At 40.1% G+C, this 18798-nt stretch overlaps 1 protein-coding gene across 4 annotated transcripts in view; it reads right to left on the reverse strand.

The window, feature by feature from the left end:
* The window catches only part of cip2a (cellular inhibitor of PP2A), a 68403-nt gene that overhangs the window by 39388 nt on the left and 10217 nt on the right, over window positions 1–18798 (reverse strand). For all 4 annotated transcript variants that reach the window (XM_072513634.1, XM_072513638.1, XM_072513636.1 and 1 more), the window contains exons 6-12: window positions 16722–16818; window positions 12629–12751; window positions 12194–12339; window positions 9433–9508; window positions 6524–6751; window positions 2450–2609; window positions 1454–1595 (exon numbers count right to left, since the gene is read on the reverse strand). In XM_072513634.1, coding sequence (XP_072369735.1) covers window positions 1454–1595; window positions 2450–2609; window positions 6524–6751; window positions 9433–9508; window positions 12194–12339; window positions 12629–12751; window positions 16722–16818 — 972 coding nt within the window. The remainder of the gene's footprint in view (window positions 1–1453; window positions 1596–2449; window positions 2610–6523; window positions 6752–9432; window positions 9509–12193; window positions 12340–12628; window positions 12752–16721; window positions 16819–18798) is intronic.

Consider the following 18798-nt stretch of genomic DNA (forward strand, 5'->3'; position numbering starts at 1 on the left):
ACATCACATGCAGTCTTGAATTGACAGTGCAGAATGGAGTTCTATTATGGGGAATCAGTGTGATTATTCATTCGTGCTTGTGTAGTAGAGTCCTTCACCAACTGCATGAGGGGCATCTTAGTGTGGTAAGGATGAAAGATTTGGCACATAGTTATTTTAGGTGGCATGCTCAAATTGAAGAGAAAGTAGTATTAATTCCAATCCTGTGCAAAACTAATGAACTCTCCATCATTACAACATTACATCATGGCAGAGAATATACACTGCTTATTCTGTTCCACTGGAGGATCACATGTTCTTAGTTTTGTTTTATAAATTTAGAGTACCCAATTCATTTCTTCCAATTAAGGGGCAAATTAGCGTGGCCTACCCTGCACATCTTTGGGTTGTGGGGCGAAACCCACGCAAACACGGGGAGAATGTGCAAACTCCACGCGGACAGTGACCCAGAGCCGGGATCGAACCTGGGATCTCGGCTCCGTGAGCCAGCAATGTTAACCACTGCGCCACCGTGCGTGTTCTTAGTTAATCTGGACGAACATTCGAATCAAGCCAAACAGTGTTTGTAATTTTCTCTTTAACCACAGCATTGACAGTAAACTTTGCGGACAGTGTTCCGGTAAGATATTAGAAATTTGTTTACTCTTCTTGCCAATGCCCCCATGTCCTTCGATACTTTTATAGAATGCTTTAATAATTACACAAAACATTCAGAAAATCCATTCCTGGACGAGATGAAGCTGACTTCAGAAACTTGACAAAATATACACAAGATTTGGAATACCAGAGCAGATTGCCAATGACAATGGTACGCAGTTTACTTTGAAGGAATTTGAGGACTACTTGAAGGGAATAGTATACACCAAGTCAGCTTAATATCATCCAGCAACGAATAAACCTCTCATCGTGTTTTACAAGGATCCAGAGCGTGGACACCTCCATACCCTTTCTCCTTGTGGCAACAAAGAAATACAATAGAGCTGAAAAACAATGTGGAAAATAGAGTAGAATAAAGCCATCAAGATCTTAAAGTTACTGCATTTAACCATTATACCCTCTTCTATTTACAAACATACCATCAATTGCATTTACACTGTTTTCAAATTAATAAAGGAAGCATGAACAAGTCAGTAGGAAACAAATACCTTTTCTTTTTGCGCCACTATCAAGTATCTCTATATTTAATAGGCCTCGCCTCCAATCACTTGCAAATTTGCTCACTTAGTGCCAGTTCATAAAGCTCTGATCAATTTTTATAGATCCACAGCCACTGTGCATTAGATTCAACACAAAACTAGATTCAACACAAAACTAGTTTTCTTTAAGCAGTCAACAAATCTCTCAGCAATACTCATTGTAGAACTTTTATCAAGTATTAACTAACTGTTGTATTCATACCTTACCATTTTGCTTGCTTTTTAAAAAAACTTTGCAAGACAACCCCATAGCTTACCATAGCTCCACATCGGTGATATTGCTTCTATAGCCAATTTCCATCCTATTGTATGTGAATTGATATTCCAGAATTGAAACGCAATTTCTGGCTGTGAGAACCTTAGCAACCTGCAACTTAATTGTATCATCTCCACAAAGCAGTAAAATATAGTTAAGGAAAAGGACAAATTTCCTGTTATTTCCTCCTCCTTCAAATGCAATTCAGCTTTATGCATTCCAATTTAATATTCTGAGATTGGTTCTCAAGTCATTAGGTTATTAGGTTGTTCTCTCGTCAGGTGAAAATACAACATTATAATGACCTGTCTAAAAAATTGATCATTAGCACTTATCAAATTATACACAAGTTTTAACATCAGGAAATTATGCTGTCACTCAATGGATTGTTCTCCATAAAAATGTTTCACCGGTGCTTAGTAAAGCACTGGAGGAAAGCTTGTGACATCGATAAATCATTATTAAGCTCAACTATTATTACAAGACAAGGAATTCACAATGGCACAACTGTCAACTTTATAAAGGCAGTCAAAAAGGGAACATACTCGTGATATGACACCAAACTGATGAAATCTAAAATGTCTGCAAATCAGGTTGCTACAATGACTAATTTGTTGTTTCCTAGTTGAAGGGTTAAAATCAACTCTGTTTTTATATATGCACGCACATACGAGCACTAAGATTCAAATAAATTGTCAAGGATCATAGATTTTCACCCCAGTTGCAAGGTGGAAGTGTATTTACTTGTGTGGGACTGAAGAAGAATATTATTCATCAGGAACTGAAAAAAAATCTCAATGTTGAAAGTTTCCAGAGTGAAAATTATTCATAAATCTTCATACATTTCACTGTATTTTTGCCCAGAATGTAAATTTAATTAACAAGGACCAAGTTCAATTACCAAAAATGAATATAACCAATGGACAGAAATAGTTTGGAATTTTCAATTCCTCCTCTAAGTGCTTCAGATAACTGTATCTAATTAAAAAAAGGATATCTAATAGGACATCGAGAGCCTTTGCAATTCGATCATATTTATTTTTCATCAGCATGTCCCCTTGGGTATGATCTGGAATTTGTAACTGCTCCAAAATAACTGGAAAAAGCAGCTCCATAAATGGCTCAACAGTCGTCCAAAGGCTACAATCCATTATTTCCTGGATAGTGTTACAGAAAATAAGGTTTAATCACAAAATAAAACAAGCCTGGCATATATTATTTCATTAAATTGCTCACTGTTCCAAGATTTTTTTGGAATGCAAAGAAAACCCCTGGTTTATTTTCTCCACTTCAAACTGCCTCCTTAAATATCTCCCTCCACTACTCCCTTCACAGTTGCCAAGAACAAGTGGAAGCAACCATGGACATCTTTCTCACCAAGAGTGAAATCAAAAGTTCAATTGCATCTGTTGCAACTTCCCTTCCTAATTAAATAAACCTTGACCAAAAGGTTAAAGATTGAAAAGCACAAAGAAGTAGGGAAAGGACAACAGGATGAAATTCTAGCAAATACATTAGAATCAATTTGAAGCTAGAGGAGCAAATCTGCAGGGAAAGAGTGGTGCAAGAACTATAGAGTGGTGAAACTAGTTAACTGGGGTTCATTTGACACTATTTAACGAAAAGAGAATTTGAGATACAGTTGTCAAAGCAAAGTTGGATATTTCTTTCGTTTGTCAGGCAAACAGAGGTTGTTTTAAAGCGATGTATATTTGTATCATTAAATATTAGAAATAAAGTATAGCTTTAAGTAGGTTTAATTTAGTGTTGCTGTGTAAGGAAGGGTAAACCTATAGATAGACTCATGTTAGACAAAGGTGTTTACATCTGGAGTGGGGGGGGGGGGGGTTGGTTTTAGTTCAAACTGCACTTCCATTGTGCCATGAAAAATAAACAAGCTCGGAGAAGTAAAAAGTAATTGCTTAGTAACCAGGGGCACCTTAAGGGTAGGAATGCATTTTGAGTGTGGTTTTAACTGCATTTTTTGGCAGTTGGGGAGAGGAAGAGAGCGTGTGAGTATCTCTCAACTCTGTTAAAAGCAGAGAAGCCATACAATGGAGTACGGTACACGAAAGAAAGCTCCAGGGGAACTAAAAGACAGTTAATACTAGAAACCAGGAAATGGAAAAGCTCCAGGAATATTGATGTAAAAAGGATCAAAGAGGAACTGCCTTTGGAATAAGATACTGTTTATGGAAGTTAAAGTCAGACCTAGGGAGAGAAGAGCTGATGAGGTTAGCTTCGAACAAGCCACATATCTGAAGCAATCATAAGGTTTGGTGTCATTATTTCCAATTTGTTTTAAGCAATACTATTCTGCTGGAGACGGAGTACCTGAGTTTGTGTAGAATTTTGGATGCATGTTACAATTCAAGATAAAGGCAGCCAGGAAGTTGGTGAAAAACCTGGTGCTGGATTGCTTATTAAAAGTGGAGCGGAGAGGGCAACACAGTGGTGCAGTGGTTAGCACTGCTGCCTCACGCCACCGAGGGCCCGGGTTTGATCCCGGCCCCAGGTCACTGTCCATGTGGAGTTTGCACATTCTCGTTGTGTCTGCATAAGTCTCACCCTCACAATCCAAAGATGTACAGGATTGGCCACACTAAATTGCCCCTTAATTGGAATTTGTTTTTAATTAAATTGTTTTTTAAAAAGTGGAGCAGAAGCTTTGTTTGAAAGGGTAGTTGGAAAACTTGGGAGTGTATTCTTAATGCCAACAGCTGATGGAAAGTATTGTTTTAAAGAAGATTTTGAAACGTGTTTTTTGGGGACTGGGGTTTAGGAACCCTCGTGTTACAATCATCTGGGTGGGATGGATTGAGAGAGAAATAAACAGATCATCAATTGAGTTTTATTGCCATTTGGTTCAGAGTGGGGTGCAATTTTCGAAATCTGCATACATCTGTGAAGACAAGGGGGAGTTGTATCATAATTAAATTTTTCATTGTTTAATAAATGCTTTTCTCTTGTTGCTAAAACTAATTTGCAGTCTGTCCTTTCATGTTTTCTAAATAAAAAGTAAAAGTTACAATTTTTTCAGTGAGGTTCCATTCTGGAATGTTCCCATCCAGTAGTAACACGCACTGGGATCATAACATTTTCCTCTCCCCTCACATGACTTTCAAGCATTAGGAAAGAATTTTCCTAGTCTAGTCTGATGTAACTATGCAGCAAATATAAATGTGGCCAAGTCCTGAAGGAGGGCATTATAAGATGTTACTGCTAAACTTTATTCTGCAGAGCTGCACCTTCTAGGCATGGACCCGGGTTCAATTCTGGCCTCTGTCCGTATAGAATTTGCACTTTCTCCCCGTATCTGAGTGGGTTTCCTCCGGGTGCTTCGGTTTTCTTCCACAGTCCAAAGATGTGCAGGTTAGATGGGCTGACCATGTTAAATTGCCCCTTAGAATCCAAAAGGTTAGGTGGGGTTACTGGGTTACGGGAATAGAGTGGGGGTGTGGGCCGAGGGAGGGTGTGCTTTGCAAAGGTCGATGAACTGAATGGCCTCCTTCTGCACTGTAGGGATTCTGTGATTCTATGAATACACTCAGTTCCTTCGTCCAAGTTAAATAGATTGCAAATAGATTTTGAGGTCCAAAATAGATTCTTGTGGCAACCCACCAGTTAGTTAATCTGAAAATGATCCATTTAGCCAGAATTTTCTGTTAGTTAGCCATTTTGCTCACCATACTAACATATTACCCACAATAGAAACCTCCTATCTTGTGCAGTTATGTGCCATCTATTTGAATGATTTTTGGAAATCTAAGTGGTTGGTCCTCCTTTATCCAATCTGCTTGTTATACCCTCAAAGAACACTAATAACAAACACTAATTCCCTTTCATTAAAGTATGCTGACTCTGCTGCTTAACTGATTTATGATCTTATAAAAGTCTTGTTAATATTTCCTGAATAGACTCTAGCATTTTACCAATGACAGTTGTTGGGCTAACTGGCCTATAATTTCCTGCTCTCTGTCTCGTTTCCCTCCTTTCTTGAATAGAGGTTACATTTGAGATTTTTAAATCTGTTGAGACTTTTACAAAATCTAGGGAATTTTAGAAGATCATGACTGCTACTGCAGTAACTTCTTCAAAATCCCTAGGATGGGTCAGCAGAAGCATGGGGCTGCATTTTCAGTACTTTTTCTCAAGCGACACTGATTTAAGTTCCTCCCTCCCTTTTGCCCCTTATTCTCAACTATTTTGGGATGCTTCTACCATGAAAGCAGGTACAAAATATTTGTTCAAAAACTCTGCCATTTCCTTGTTTCTCATTACTAATACTCCAGTCCCATCCCCAAATTGATACCATTTACTTTAGCTCGTCTCTTCCTTTCATTATACTTTCAGAAGCTCTTACTGAATTATTTCTTGCTGGTTTATGCTCAACCTATTTTCACCTTATTTCTTTGGTCATTCTTTGCTGGTTTCTAAAATTTTTCCAAATCTTCCAGTCAGCGTCATATTTACAAAAATATCCTCAAGGCGCCGAGGTCCTAGGTTCTATCCCGGCTCTGGGTCACTGTCCGTGTGGAGTTTGCACATTTTCCCCGTGTTTGCATGGATTTCGCCCCCACAACCCAAAGATGTGCAGGGTAGGTGGATTAGCCTCGCTAAATTGCCCCTTAATTGGAAAAAATTAATTGGGTACTCTAAATTTTTAAAAAACTTTTGCGAAAATGTATGTTTTACTTGAAAATTGATATCATCCTTAACAATTAATCACAGATGGTTCTCCCTTCTTATAGACTGTGTGTTAATGCAATATATCTTTGTTCGGAATTATGAACCATCTGCTTAACTGTACAACACAGATAAAAACACGGGGCAGCATTCTCCGCCGGCGGGACGTTCCGTTTTGCCAGCAGCCCAGGGGGCTTCCCGACAGCGTGGGGCTGCCCCACAATGACCAGCCAGCGTAACGGAGCATCCCGCCGGCGGGGTGAAACAGAAATGTGGCGCGGCGGGACGGAGAATCCAGCCCATGATATTTTACCGGTCATAGGCATATAAATATATTTAAACGCATCTTTCTTCCCCTTCAAATATTCATTCAAAGACTATGTACCTCAAACAGTTCCTTCAGAAGAATCAAAGCCAACAATGAACACCTCTCAGGGTTCTCTAGTGGTTGATTTGACCAATGGATAAGAGTGACAATTGGTTGCAACGGTTTAACATGAGATCTGAGGCCAGGTGTTGTAATCCGTTGCTCAGAGGACGTTTCAAACATTGTATGGCACAACATTCTCCTTAGGCTGCTCACTGAACAGAAAGCGAGAAGGAGTTCAAGGATCTGTGGGGGAGAAGAGAGAAATCTTACATTAAATCATAAATGTTTATACAACGTTCAAGTAGATATTGAATCACTGTGGTGCCAGTTTCTGTATAACTCAGTGCAGTCTGTTCAGCTGAAGATGGTTGGGTCTAAAACACTAAGCTGAGGAACTCCTGCAATGATGTAATGATCTAATTAATCATTTAATATGATTACAGGATTCAGTAGGTTGGATGAAACAAGAATGCATGATTTTAATGAGACCTGCGTAATTTCAGCAAAGGATGGTGGAAATTTGGAACTTACTCTCCAAAACACTGAAGATGCTGGATCATTTAAAATTTTCAAGACTGAAATTGGCAGATGTTTGTTGGATATGATGGTTAGAATTCCATGTCCTTAGGAATAACCGCAGAGTGGGTCCATCTTCAGATTCCATCTCTGTACTTGCCAGCACATTCTTCCTGGAGTTAGCTTCCTAATTGGGCGTTGCCTTGTCTGCCATCAATTTAAAGATTGTAGTGGGTTACTGATGCTGCAGACCTCTACTGCAGTCCCACCAGCAAAGGTGGGCACTATCACTGCAGAATGGGGACAGTGAGGGAACCTTTATCAAGAGGCACCCTCTGAAGTGGTATTTTCATTTTTAAGTTAAAATGTCAATATAGTTACAAGGCAACTCCTGTGGGTAAAAGCTCCTCCATAGAATAGCTTGCAGCAATAGCAGTGACCCTCCAATCGAGGGCAAACTGAAAGACGTTTCACGAGCCCTCCTACCGCCAAGCACTGCCAAACATCAGCCTTTTCCACAGGGTGGTGGGTGAAGTTATGTCTGTCCACTGTCAGCAAGCCTTTGATGATACACTTTCGGAAGTCTTCAAGCCCACTTCAATGAGACATGGAAAACCCCTCCCAGTATTAGGAATATGGAGCAAACAGTAGTAAATAGAGTTGAGGTGCAGATCAGCCATGGTTTCAAATAACATAGGAATATGCCCAAGAGGCCGAATGCCCCAAGTTGGTTCCCAGCCTTGTATAACAATATTTTATTTCTCAAGTGAGATGAATGCATAAAAATAACAGCACGCTCATGTACCAACTTTCATGGACTGACAGGATACAGATTTAGAGCCAAAATTCAACATAGAAAATTCAAAAATCACAGCAGTACAATTATGGCATTGGTTGGTCACTTTGATCTCTGAGGCTTTTTAATAAGGACAGGGGGAGTCCACACCGAGTAAAATAATAAATAAAGTTTTATTTACACAAACGATATGTACACTATCCGATAAATCGTTTCCGGGTTCCTAATCTGCTGGCTGACCTTTCATACATTGGCTAACTGAGGTTCCGCGCTCCTAGCAGGGGAGCTCATACTCCTCAAGTAGCACGGGGAAGATAAGCATTTCAACCCGTAGATCCCATACGGGATATTATAAATTGGTCCTCAGATCCAGAGTAAGTTCACCTATTTCCTCTGAAACACTGTAAAGCACTGTGTCTCTGCTGCGGTTATGAATCGTCCAATTAGGAAGGTAGTCAGGTTCAATGTGCGTCCGTATACAGGTGGCAACTTTCCAATGTCAAATTCTACATTTGGTCGATCCCCCGTATTATGAGATCTGGCGATGTTTTTTGCCCAAACTCAACAAAACTCCTCAAGTGTATTGAGGAGGCACAAGGGTGTGGAGCATTTTTATTTGATCTCATCTCCATTCGGATGAAATTTTTCATTAGCACGAGGCCTGAAAACTGTGTGAAATGGGGTGGAGGCTGAAGGAACATCCCAACAGAAGAGAAAATGTTTTGGAATTGTTTTATTGAAAGCAACATAAGTAACAAGGTCGGCTGAATTAAGAAAACAGTTAGAGGTTAGGTGTGTGGTGGTCGAATGAGTAGCAACTAATGGTAGTGCAGTGAAAGTTGAGGATAAGGAGTAACCTCGTTTCAGAGAAATTAAAGATTGCCAAGGTAGGGTGGGACAGGTTTTGGGCATTTGAAAAGAGATAATCAGGACATTCAAGTCAATTTATAGGAGCAGAGAAATCAAGTAAAGCTTTAAAGAATTAAGGAAATGAAAATAAAGATACGGGTACAGCCTTAAGTATTCTGAAAAGGCTGCAAACTGTGCAGGTTGGATATGTGTCAGAGAAATTGGAACTGGAATGGAATCCTGTAGCTCCACAAGAACCATGTAGGGAGAAAATGAGAAGAGAAAAAGTATCATATACATTCATTCCTTTGATTAGAGATAGAAAATGTATTTAAGATTTAAGCAAGTTGTTTAGTTATGAAGTAAATATCTTGCCATAACAAGAATAGTATGAGCAAAATCACTTCCAAAGATATTTTAAAAATAAATTTAGAGTACCCAATTCATTTTTTCCAATTAAGGGGCAATATAGCGTGGTCAATCCACCTACCTTGCACATCTTTGGGTTGTGGGGATGAAACCCACGCAAACACGGGGAGAATGTGCAAACTCCACACGGACAGTGACCCAGAGCCTGGATTGAACCTGGGACCTCGGCACCGTGAGACTGCAGTGCTACCACTGTGCCACCGTGCTGCCCCATCACTTACAAAGATAACATTTGAGGACACTGCAATTCCAAATTTCAAAACCCTTTCCAAACTAAATAATTAAACATTCAATCTTACTTTTGTGATACACCCGAGAATTAAATAGCTCATACCTTGGCTGCTGAATCAGAGTCCTTACCGCGCAAAAGACCTAGTACTTGACCCAGGCATGATTTAAAGTGTTCATACCTAAAGTGAGAGAAAAGAACTTGGGCATCAAGCCACTTTTTGTAACAGCCAACATATTCTTACATTGCTGCAATAAACATTATCCATTCTGCATTTCGGAAAGGTCTACAAAGAACAGAGAACATAGAAAATACAGCACAGAACAGGCCCTTCGGCCCACGATGTTGTGCCGAACCTTTGTCCTAGATTAATCATAGATTATCATTGAATTTACAGTGCAGAAGGAGGCCAATCGGCCCCCTGAGTCCGCAGCGGCTCTTGGAAAGAGCACCCTACCCAAACCCAACACCTCCACCCAACACCAAGGGCAATTTGGACATTAAGGGCAATTTATCATTGGCCAATTCACCTAACCCGCACATCTTTGGACTGTGGGAGGAAACCGGAGCACCCGGAGGAAACCCACGCAGACACGGGGAGGACGTGCAGACTCCGCACAGACAGTGACCCAAGCCGGAATCGAACCTGGGACCCTGGAGCTGTGAAGCAATTGTGCTATCCACAATGCTACCGTGCTGCCCTTGAGAACAAATAAATCTACACTATATCATTTTACCGTAATCCATGTACCTATCCAATAGCTGCTTGAAGGTCCCTAATGTTTCCGACTCAACTACTTCCACAGGCAGTGCATTCCATGCCCCCACTACTCTCTGGGTAAAGAACCTACCTCTGATATCCCTCCTATATCTTCCACCTTTCACCTTAAATTTATGTCCCCTTGTAATGGTTTGTTCCACCCGGGGAAAAAGTCTCTGACTGTCTACTCTAAGACTTCATAACTATGTTTTTTTTCATAATTTTAAATTAAAACATTACAAGTGATTTACACTTGAGGTGAAACAAACTGAAAAGTAAGAAAGTAGCAATTATAAGCATGGTGACAAGACAACCAACTTGTAGTTATTTCATTGTAAATTTGAGCAATTAAACAGGCTCCTGGATACAGGAAAGCCTGGTCTTTCTTTCAACTAAACTAGGTTAGTTAATGGAACAATTATAAGCAGCAAATAGTCAGCAGTTATTTGGTGTTGCTGCTATCCTCAAAGAACTTGCACAAGACCAAAATTCTTGACAATTTTTCAAGAATTTTCAGATACAAATTACTACATTTAATCCAGAAGTTAGGGCAAATCAAAGTTTGAACTTTAGATCTGTGTATCTATTAGGAAGAAAGAACTTCAATTGAACAGCACCAATCACAACTTCAGGGCATCTGAAAGTGCTTTGTATTCAATGATGTACTTCTGAGGTGTAGTCAATATTCTAATACAAGAAACATGGCAAACAATTTGTAATGAACAAGGTCCTCCAAACAGCAATTAGATAACAACCATGTCATTTAACCTTGCAATGCTGATTGAGGGATAAACATTGGCCAAATCACAAACAGGGAAGAATACCTATAATTTGTTTTTCAATAAGATTTTTTATCGGCACTTAAAATAAGTCAAACAAGGTCCCGGTTTAACTTTTCATTCAAAAGGCAGCACCTTTTTTAGTGTAGCAGTCCTTTAGTATTGCACTGAGGTATCAGCCTCGACTATATGTTTAGTCTCAAGTGCAACTTGAACAAAAACCTTCTGCTTCTCACTCAAGAGTGGAAAGTTTTACCATTGAACTAAGGTTGTTTTATCCTAATATTTTGATAGTTCCAAAATAAATACGACCGTTCAATTTCTGCTTCATAATCTAGCTTACTGATTAATTTGCATAATTGTAGTCAAATACAAAGAACAAACTTGAATTATATTGCTTTGACAAACTTGCTTTGACAAGGAGTCATCCAGACTTGAAACAATAGCTCCCTTTTCTCTCCACAGATGCTGTCAGGCCTGCTGAGATTGTCCAGTATTTTCTATTTTTGTTGCATTAAATAATGCTTTCTATGTTCTTAGGTCAATAAATTACTTGTGAAATGTATGTTTTGTAGGAAAATATGACAGCCAAACTTAGGAACAAGTTTGTATAAATGACAGTGAGATAATGACCAGTTAATCTGTTTTGGTGGAAGAATGAACTTTTGTCAGAACACGATGAGAACCCCTTCCTTCCTTCCTTGGATAGTACCAGAATATTTTATATCCACCTGAACAAGTAACAGGGTCTCTCTCTAATGCCAAACTGGCAAAGCAGTACTCCCTCGGTACTGTATGGAATATCATCCTAGACTGGAATAAAATTTGAACCATAAACCTCCTGATTTTGAGTTAAAGGTAGACTTGCAGGAGTTTGAGTTGATGATTGCAGAAAACACAGAAAATTTGAAAAGACTACCAGCTGGGTTGTTAGTGCTGTACATAGACAATAGTCAGGCATCTCCTCGTCAGTGACAAGTCAGTGATCTTACTTCAAATTCCTGGGGAATGGAAGAAATCTGAAATGGCTGATCTTTGTGAATCCAAAATAATGACATTTGCTAATGACACAATTTTTACAATTGTATTTTGCACAAAAAGATTGGGCATGCATTTTGAACAGACCATATTCTCCCGAGATGCTACTTCCCCATTTGACAACCATAGATCTGAAGGCATTATGAGAGTAATGTAGATCAAAGTAAGTAGCTACCAAAACCTTTAGGACTGAAAAAAAATCAATGTGGAGCTAGAGTTTGCATTATTTGTTCCCTATTAGATTTTCTTGGGTGCAGTTTTCATACAATGTCAACAAAGGACACTCTACCTTTGGAGAAAATCTGCAATCTTGGGATTCTTAAGGAGATCCACCAAAAGATCTACAGCATATTTTCTGGTTAATGTTCCATCTCCATTTACCAGAATATTAAATATAAGTTGAAAGGTCTGGTGGATATTCTTGGCATGAAACAGCTGCATTTAAAAAAAGAAACATTGAGAAACAGAAATTAGAATGAAAGAATGAATACCCTGGATGTTGTTCTATTGATCAGCAAGAAAGTTAAAATAATTTGAATGTCAAATTGCTTCATGCATGCAATGTCTCCCTAAAGGCACTTGATGAATCTCAAGCTTAAACAAATATCGTACTGCAATCTTAATCAACGGTCCATAAAATGTTTACTAGCAAAACGTACAGCGGTCTAGATATATGGGGGGAAAGGTTCAAAGCAAGGTGAATAAAAGGTATTTCAGGTCTCACCTTTTCTCCAACCTCTTCATTGAGAGTTATGCTTGCCAGTATAGAAAGTGCAAAAACCACCACTGTCAAACTACTGTGAGCTAAGAATTTAATAAGAGATCGATAAAATCCTTTTACATGGTTCTGTGGAAATAAAATTAAAATGAGAACAGTCAAATGAATTTAATATATATATTTTTTACTAGAGTTTTATCAATTTTTACAGATAACGCAACAAATTTTTAAAAAACTGATACGACGCAGAACAATTACTTCTGCATACATTAGATACAGAAAAGGATAAGAGAACGGCACCACATTAAAAGTGCCTTCAAACATACAATGGCTAGGGGATGGGGGGTGGAATAAGGCCATGTCAACAACGTAAAATGAAGTAACAAGATGCACACCTTTACGTGCAGCAAATTCAAGACAGTGCTACATGACTTATGGAAAACCTTGTAGGAGCAAGTCTGACAGTGGAACCTATAAATTTGAGATGGGGTCCCACACTTTTCGGAATGTATCTGATTTAGAATGGAGTACGGAAGTCAGGAACTCTGTAGGGATACATTCCATAATAATTTTATGAAAATTTGAATTGAAGGATACTTATCGCTAATCCAAGAAGAGAGGATGTTCTTCTGTGCTGCAAAAGTTAGGATATTATAGCCTGGTTTCATTAATGTCAATAATTCTCCTATCTGGGAGCCCCAAAATTAGGAGTAAAGGATCAAACTCTAAGGCTGTACCGAATATCTTCTCAAAGCTCTTTAACTACACCAGACCAGTAGGATTGAGCTTTGACACAGGCCCATGTATGTAGTCACCCTTGACTACCTGGCATTTTAGAAATAGAAGTTATAGCAGGATCAAACATGTGTGCGATATGCAGACTGTGCAATCTTTTGAACCGAGTCTGCTTCGTTCTATTACATACCAAAGTTTTATTGGCATATTCCGATATGCTACCCCATGTCTCCAAGTCTTTCTTTTTAAAAAAAAATATATTTCTTTCAAGGCATTTTCGCATACATACAAACCAAAGAGAAACAGCAACAGCACACAACATACCATATCTATCACCAATTGCCTCTTCTCTCCTCCCTCCAGCCTATGCCTCCCTTTTCTTTTATCAGAACCCCAAACAAAAGGAAGCCCCCCCCCACCCCCCACTGACGTTTTACCACTCCTTAAAGAAGTCAATGAACAGCTTCCACCTTGAGAAGAACCCCTCCTCCAACCCCCTGATATTTTCTCACGGTGTAGAAACTCCATCAAATCACTTTCCCATGCTCCCGCCCCAGGAGACTCCGGGTCCCGCCACTCGAGCAATATCCGCCTCCGGGATATCAGGGAGGCAAAGGCCAACACGTCGGCCTCTCTCCCCATCTACACTCCTGGATCAACCGACACTCCAAATATTGCCATCCACAGGCTCAGAACCATCTTCACCCCCAGATTCTTTGACATTGCGACTGCAAGCACTTTCCAAAACTCATCCAGCCTCGGACATGCCCAGAACATATGAACATGGTTCGCCAGTCCCCTGCACACCTATCCGCCACGCATGTAAAGAACTGGCTCATCCTGGACAACGTCATGTGTGCACTATACGTGACCTGGATGAAATTCAGTTTTGCACAGTGAGGATGAATTCACCCTCCGCAGCGCCTCACTCTATACCTCATCCTCAAAATCCCCGCAGCTCCTCCTCCCACCTGCGTCTTACTTCCTCCACCAAAGCTCTCTCTCTCTCTCTCTCCATCAGCTCCCCATATATGTCCGACACCCTGCCCGCTCTTATCTCCACCTCAGACAGAATCTTGTCCTGTAGCGGCACGGGCGGAAGCTTCAGGAACGCGGCCAGCTCCTTTCTCATGAAGTGCCTAACTTGCAAGTACTAGAACCCATTCCTCTTTGGGAATTGATACGTCATCTCCAAATCCTCTAACTCGGCAAACCTCCCCCAATAAACAGGTCCCCACCCACCCCACTCTAGAAATGTAGAATCTAACCTAGCCGTGACAAACCTGTGGTTGCCGCAAATTGGCACCCACAGGAACATGCCCTCCATTTTTAAGTGTTGCCGACACTGGTTCCACACCCTCAGCACTGACACCCCAAAGGGCTCGTGGAGTACCTAGCCATCGAGAACGGAAGAGGCGGCAGCAGTAATGCACTCAAACTGGTCCATCTACACGAGGCCTCCTCCATCCACCCCCACATTGACCTCTCCTCCACCGTCCACTTCCTAACTGTTGCGATGTTTGCTGCCCAATAATAATTCTTCAGATTTGGCAATGCCAGCCCTCTACTCTGCCTGTCCCACTCCAAGAACACTCTCCTACCCCGGGGAACCTTGCCTGCCCATATAAACTCCAAAATCATTTTATTGATTCGCCTAAAAAAGGACTTAGTGGTAAAAGCTGGGCAGCATGTACAAGTTGGGCCAAAAGGCCTGTTTTCATGCTGTAAACGTCTTATGACTTGGGCACAAAAATTAAAAAGTTCTAGAAGACTAACAAAAATCTTGGTAATACCATCACTTTTACAGTCTGGACTCTTCCAGCTAATGATAACGGCAAAACATCCTACCGCTTAAAAGTCCTCCTTCATTCCTTCAACCAAATTTGGCAAGTTCAACTTGTGCAGCTGTGCCCAGCTCTGTGGCACTTGTATGCCCAGATACTGGAAGTTTACCCCTACCAACCGAAATGGCAACTTCCTCAGACTCCACCCCTGCACGTCGATCAGGAACACCTCGCTCTGCCACATGTTAAGCTTGTACCCAGAGAACACACTAAATACCCCCCCCCAAGGAAGGCATCCTGACATTTGATTTAGAATTTGTGGCCAAAAAGCTCAGATACTTACACGTATAAAAGGATAAAATAAAGGCAAGATCTGCACATTGAGACACACTGCCCTGGCTGCAGCGCATTTGTGCTGTGTGTGCAAGGGTAGCACAGGTGTCAACTCAGATTAGACACGAGTTGTGCTATGGGTTAACTCTGATGAACACTTCAATGGGGCAGGCTACAGCAGGCAGCCAATAGGTGAACACAACAAAATGCTTTGTACTTTGAAAGCCTGTATTCAATGTTCAAGGAATATGGAGGAATCTGGCACCAACTTGACAAGATGATTTTGCACAAAGCTTGGAGCTCGTGACCAGCACAGAAGTGATTTGTCGGCAGTGCGGTGCCGCAGTGGGTTAGCCCTGCTGCCTCACAACGCCAAGGTCTCAGGTTCGATCCCGGCTCTGGGTCACTGTCTCTATGGAGTTTGCACATTCTCCCCGTGTTTGTGTGGGTTTCGCTCCCACAACCCAAAACGATGTGCAGGCTAGGTGGATTGGCCACACTAAATTGCCCCTTAGTTGGAAAAAAAAAAGAATTGGGTACTCTATAATTTTTTTTAAAAAGAATGTGATTTGTCTGCTCGGTATACTTTTAGCAGATGTCCACTGTGCATGTACTAATAGCTGCAGCACAATGGCAACTGACATGCTTCATGTTCCGAGTGTGCATGGAATATGCGGACACCATTTCAGACCTCTAGTTGCACAGATGATACCCATTGAGCCCACTTCTTTACCAAATATTTCTATGCCAGGCAGGGCAATGTTAAGGTTATGCACTCTTGATCAGTATGTCTGGTCAACCATAAGACCCTAAGATGTAAGAGCAGAAGTAGGCCATTCGGCCCAACGAGTCTGTTCTGCCATTCAATGAGACCATGACTGATCTGATGTCATAATTCTCAACTCGATTTTCCCACCTTATCCCCAAAACCCTCGATTCCCTCATTGATGAAAAATCAGTCTTTCACATTGAACATACTTGGCAACCCAGCCCCTACAGCTGGCCTCTACAGCTGAACAGAAATGATTGAACCTTGCATTACACAGCTTGTATTGTGCTCAGGTTTTCAAGAATACATTTCAGTCGTTAAGGGTTTCTTCCATCATTTCATTTAAATTGCTCAGCTGGGCAATTTTTCTCTCAGCAGATCAGATTTTGGAATTAATACATATAGACTTTACAATTGGATTTACTGCAATCATAGTTTCAGTTTAGTTTGATCCAAACAAAATAAATAAAGTTCTTACCAAAGATTTTATATGGGCTTGAACAGTGAGATTGTGTCGACACATGTTTGCCATCAGCCCTAGACATAGCATAGTTAGTTCATCTTCTGGTGCTTGACTAAATTAGAATAGAATTCACGTTAATTAGTTCAACTGGAATAATTCCACTGATGATACCGCACAATAAAATTACATCTTGCTACCTGCAATAAGGTTCTTCAAATTAAGCTTTCAAATAAAGGACAGGAATATAACTGCAAATTAGCCAATAAATTAGAATGAATGCAATATCGGGTCTGCTTAAGTGTAAATAACGTAAAGCAGAACTAGCTTCTTTGGATAAACAGAGTTGGATTGAAAAGAAGTTGATAAATTCAATTAAAGTTATCTTATGAGTCAAAATTTTTAACCAGCTGATTGCTTCGTGATATGGTTGTGTGAGAATATTGAAATCAGATATATTATTAGAATATTTTATGTACAAGTTGTTGTAACTAACTCATGGAACTTATGTGTCGTGATAGAAAATTAACATTTGCAAACAGGATTGTTGGAGTCACCAATGGATGTCCCAATCTTTAGAAGACAATGGAAAGTTGTTACAAGCATTTCTTTCAATAAGCAGAAGTTAAGAAAAAGGTCTAAAAACAGTCCAAAATAACTCAATTTTCTGTGATGCATGTGTTCTTAGGTAGCATAATAGACATAAGATAATAAACATCTGTTCTCAAGACTGGGTAATTATATCTTGCCTGTATTTTGCAGTGCAGTTAATAAAGTTTTACAAGTCAATCTGTTGCCATGAGGTTGATTGCCAGGTGTCCAAAACCAAAGCTCTACCCTTCAAGTCAGCAGTACAATTTTCTTCTAAATTCATATTTATACACTAGTTTTATTTAATACAAAAATGTTCCTGATGTTAGATAATGCTGTCCAATATGTTCACTTCTTATACTTGTTATAGCCATTTCTAGTTTAGAATAATTGCCCTTAAAAGGCTCCATTGAAGATACTCAATGTACGATGTACCCCACTTTTTTAATTGAGAAATGGAGATTAAAAAAACTTAGCATTTCACACCTTAAAAGTCATAAACTCAAACAGGAGGGAAGGATGTGAAGAGCATTATAGCGGAGGAGACAAAGCAGAGTTCTGGATTAGCTGAATGTTGTGAAGTATTGAATCAGGGATGCAGGTGTGGAAAACATTGCAGGTATCAACTGCAAAGATGAAGACATGGGTAACATTTCAGCGGTACTGAGGAAGTCCAACAGGTTTGTTTGGAATCACTAGCTTTTGGAGCGCAGCTCCTTCATCAGGTGAGTGAAAAGGTGGGTTCCACAAACACATATACAGACAAGTCAATGATATAAGATGATACTTTGAATGCGAGTCTTTGCAGGTAATTAAGTCTTTACAGGTCCAGATGGTGCGACTTGATGGAGGGATAATCACAGGTTAAAGAGGTGTGAATTGTCTCAAGCCAGGACAGTTGGTAGGATTTCACAAGCCCAGGTCAGATGGTGGGGGGTAAATGTAGTGCGACATGAATCCAAGGTCCCAATTGAGGCCGTACTCGTGCGTGCAGAACTTGGCTATCAGTTTTTGCTCGGAGGCGGTCAAGGGGTTCTACCTGAGGTGGCAGCCATTCATTTCCTACTTTAAAGAATTAATCACCATCAGCTGTTTGGGGAGGGGTTCCTACTGTTGGGGAAAGGGTGTTTCTTTCTTGGGTGGGTTTTATATGGTTGGTTGTGTTTTCCTAATATTGCTTTATGTAACATCAGTTTTCCTGTGTTGATATAATGTTTGTTATAAATGAAAAATCTTTTAATAAAAATCTTTTAAAAAAAGAAACATTAACAAATGTCTGTTTGGTAGCAATATGTGGGTAGTTCTGGATTTCATTGGCATGCACATAGAAGCTTACCATCTGGGTGTCACTGAAGTTACTGAGGATCAAACTGAAAATGATTTAAAGAGGAGGACCAAGCAATGGTGCTGTGGAACATACTTGAGACAGCAGTGATTATGAGATGATAAATTGTGTACTGGCACAGGTTTACATAGAACATGAGAACAGACTACGGAGGAAAGG

The sequence above is a fragment of the Scyliorhinus torazame genome, chromosome 8 (genome assembly GCF_047496885.1).
Source record: "Scyliorhinus torazame isolate Kashiwa2021f chromosome 8, sScyTor2.1, whole genome shotgun sequence".
Classification (NCBI taxonomy): Eukaryota; Metazoa; Chordata; class Chondrichthyes; order Carcharhiniformes; family Scyliorhinidae; genus Scyliorhinus; species Scyliorhinus torazame.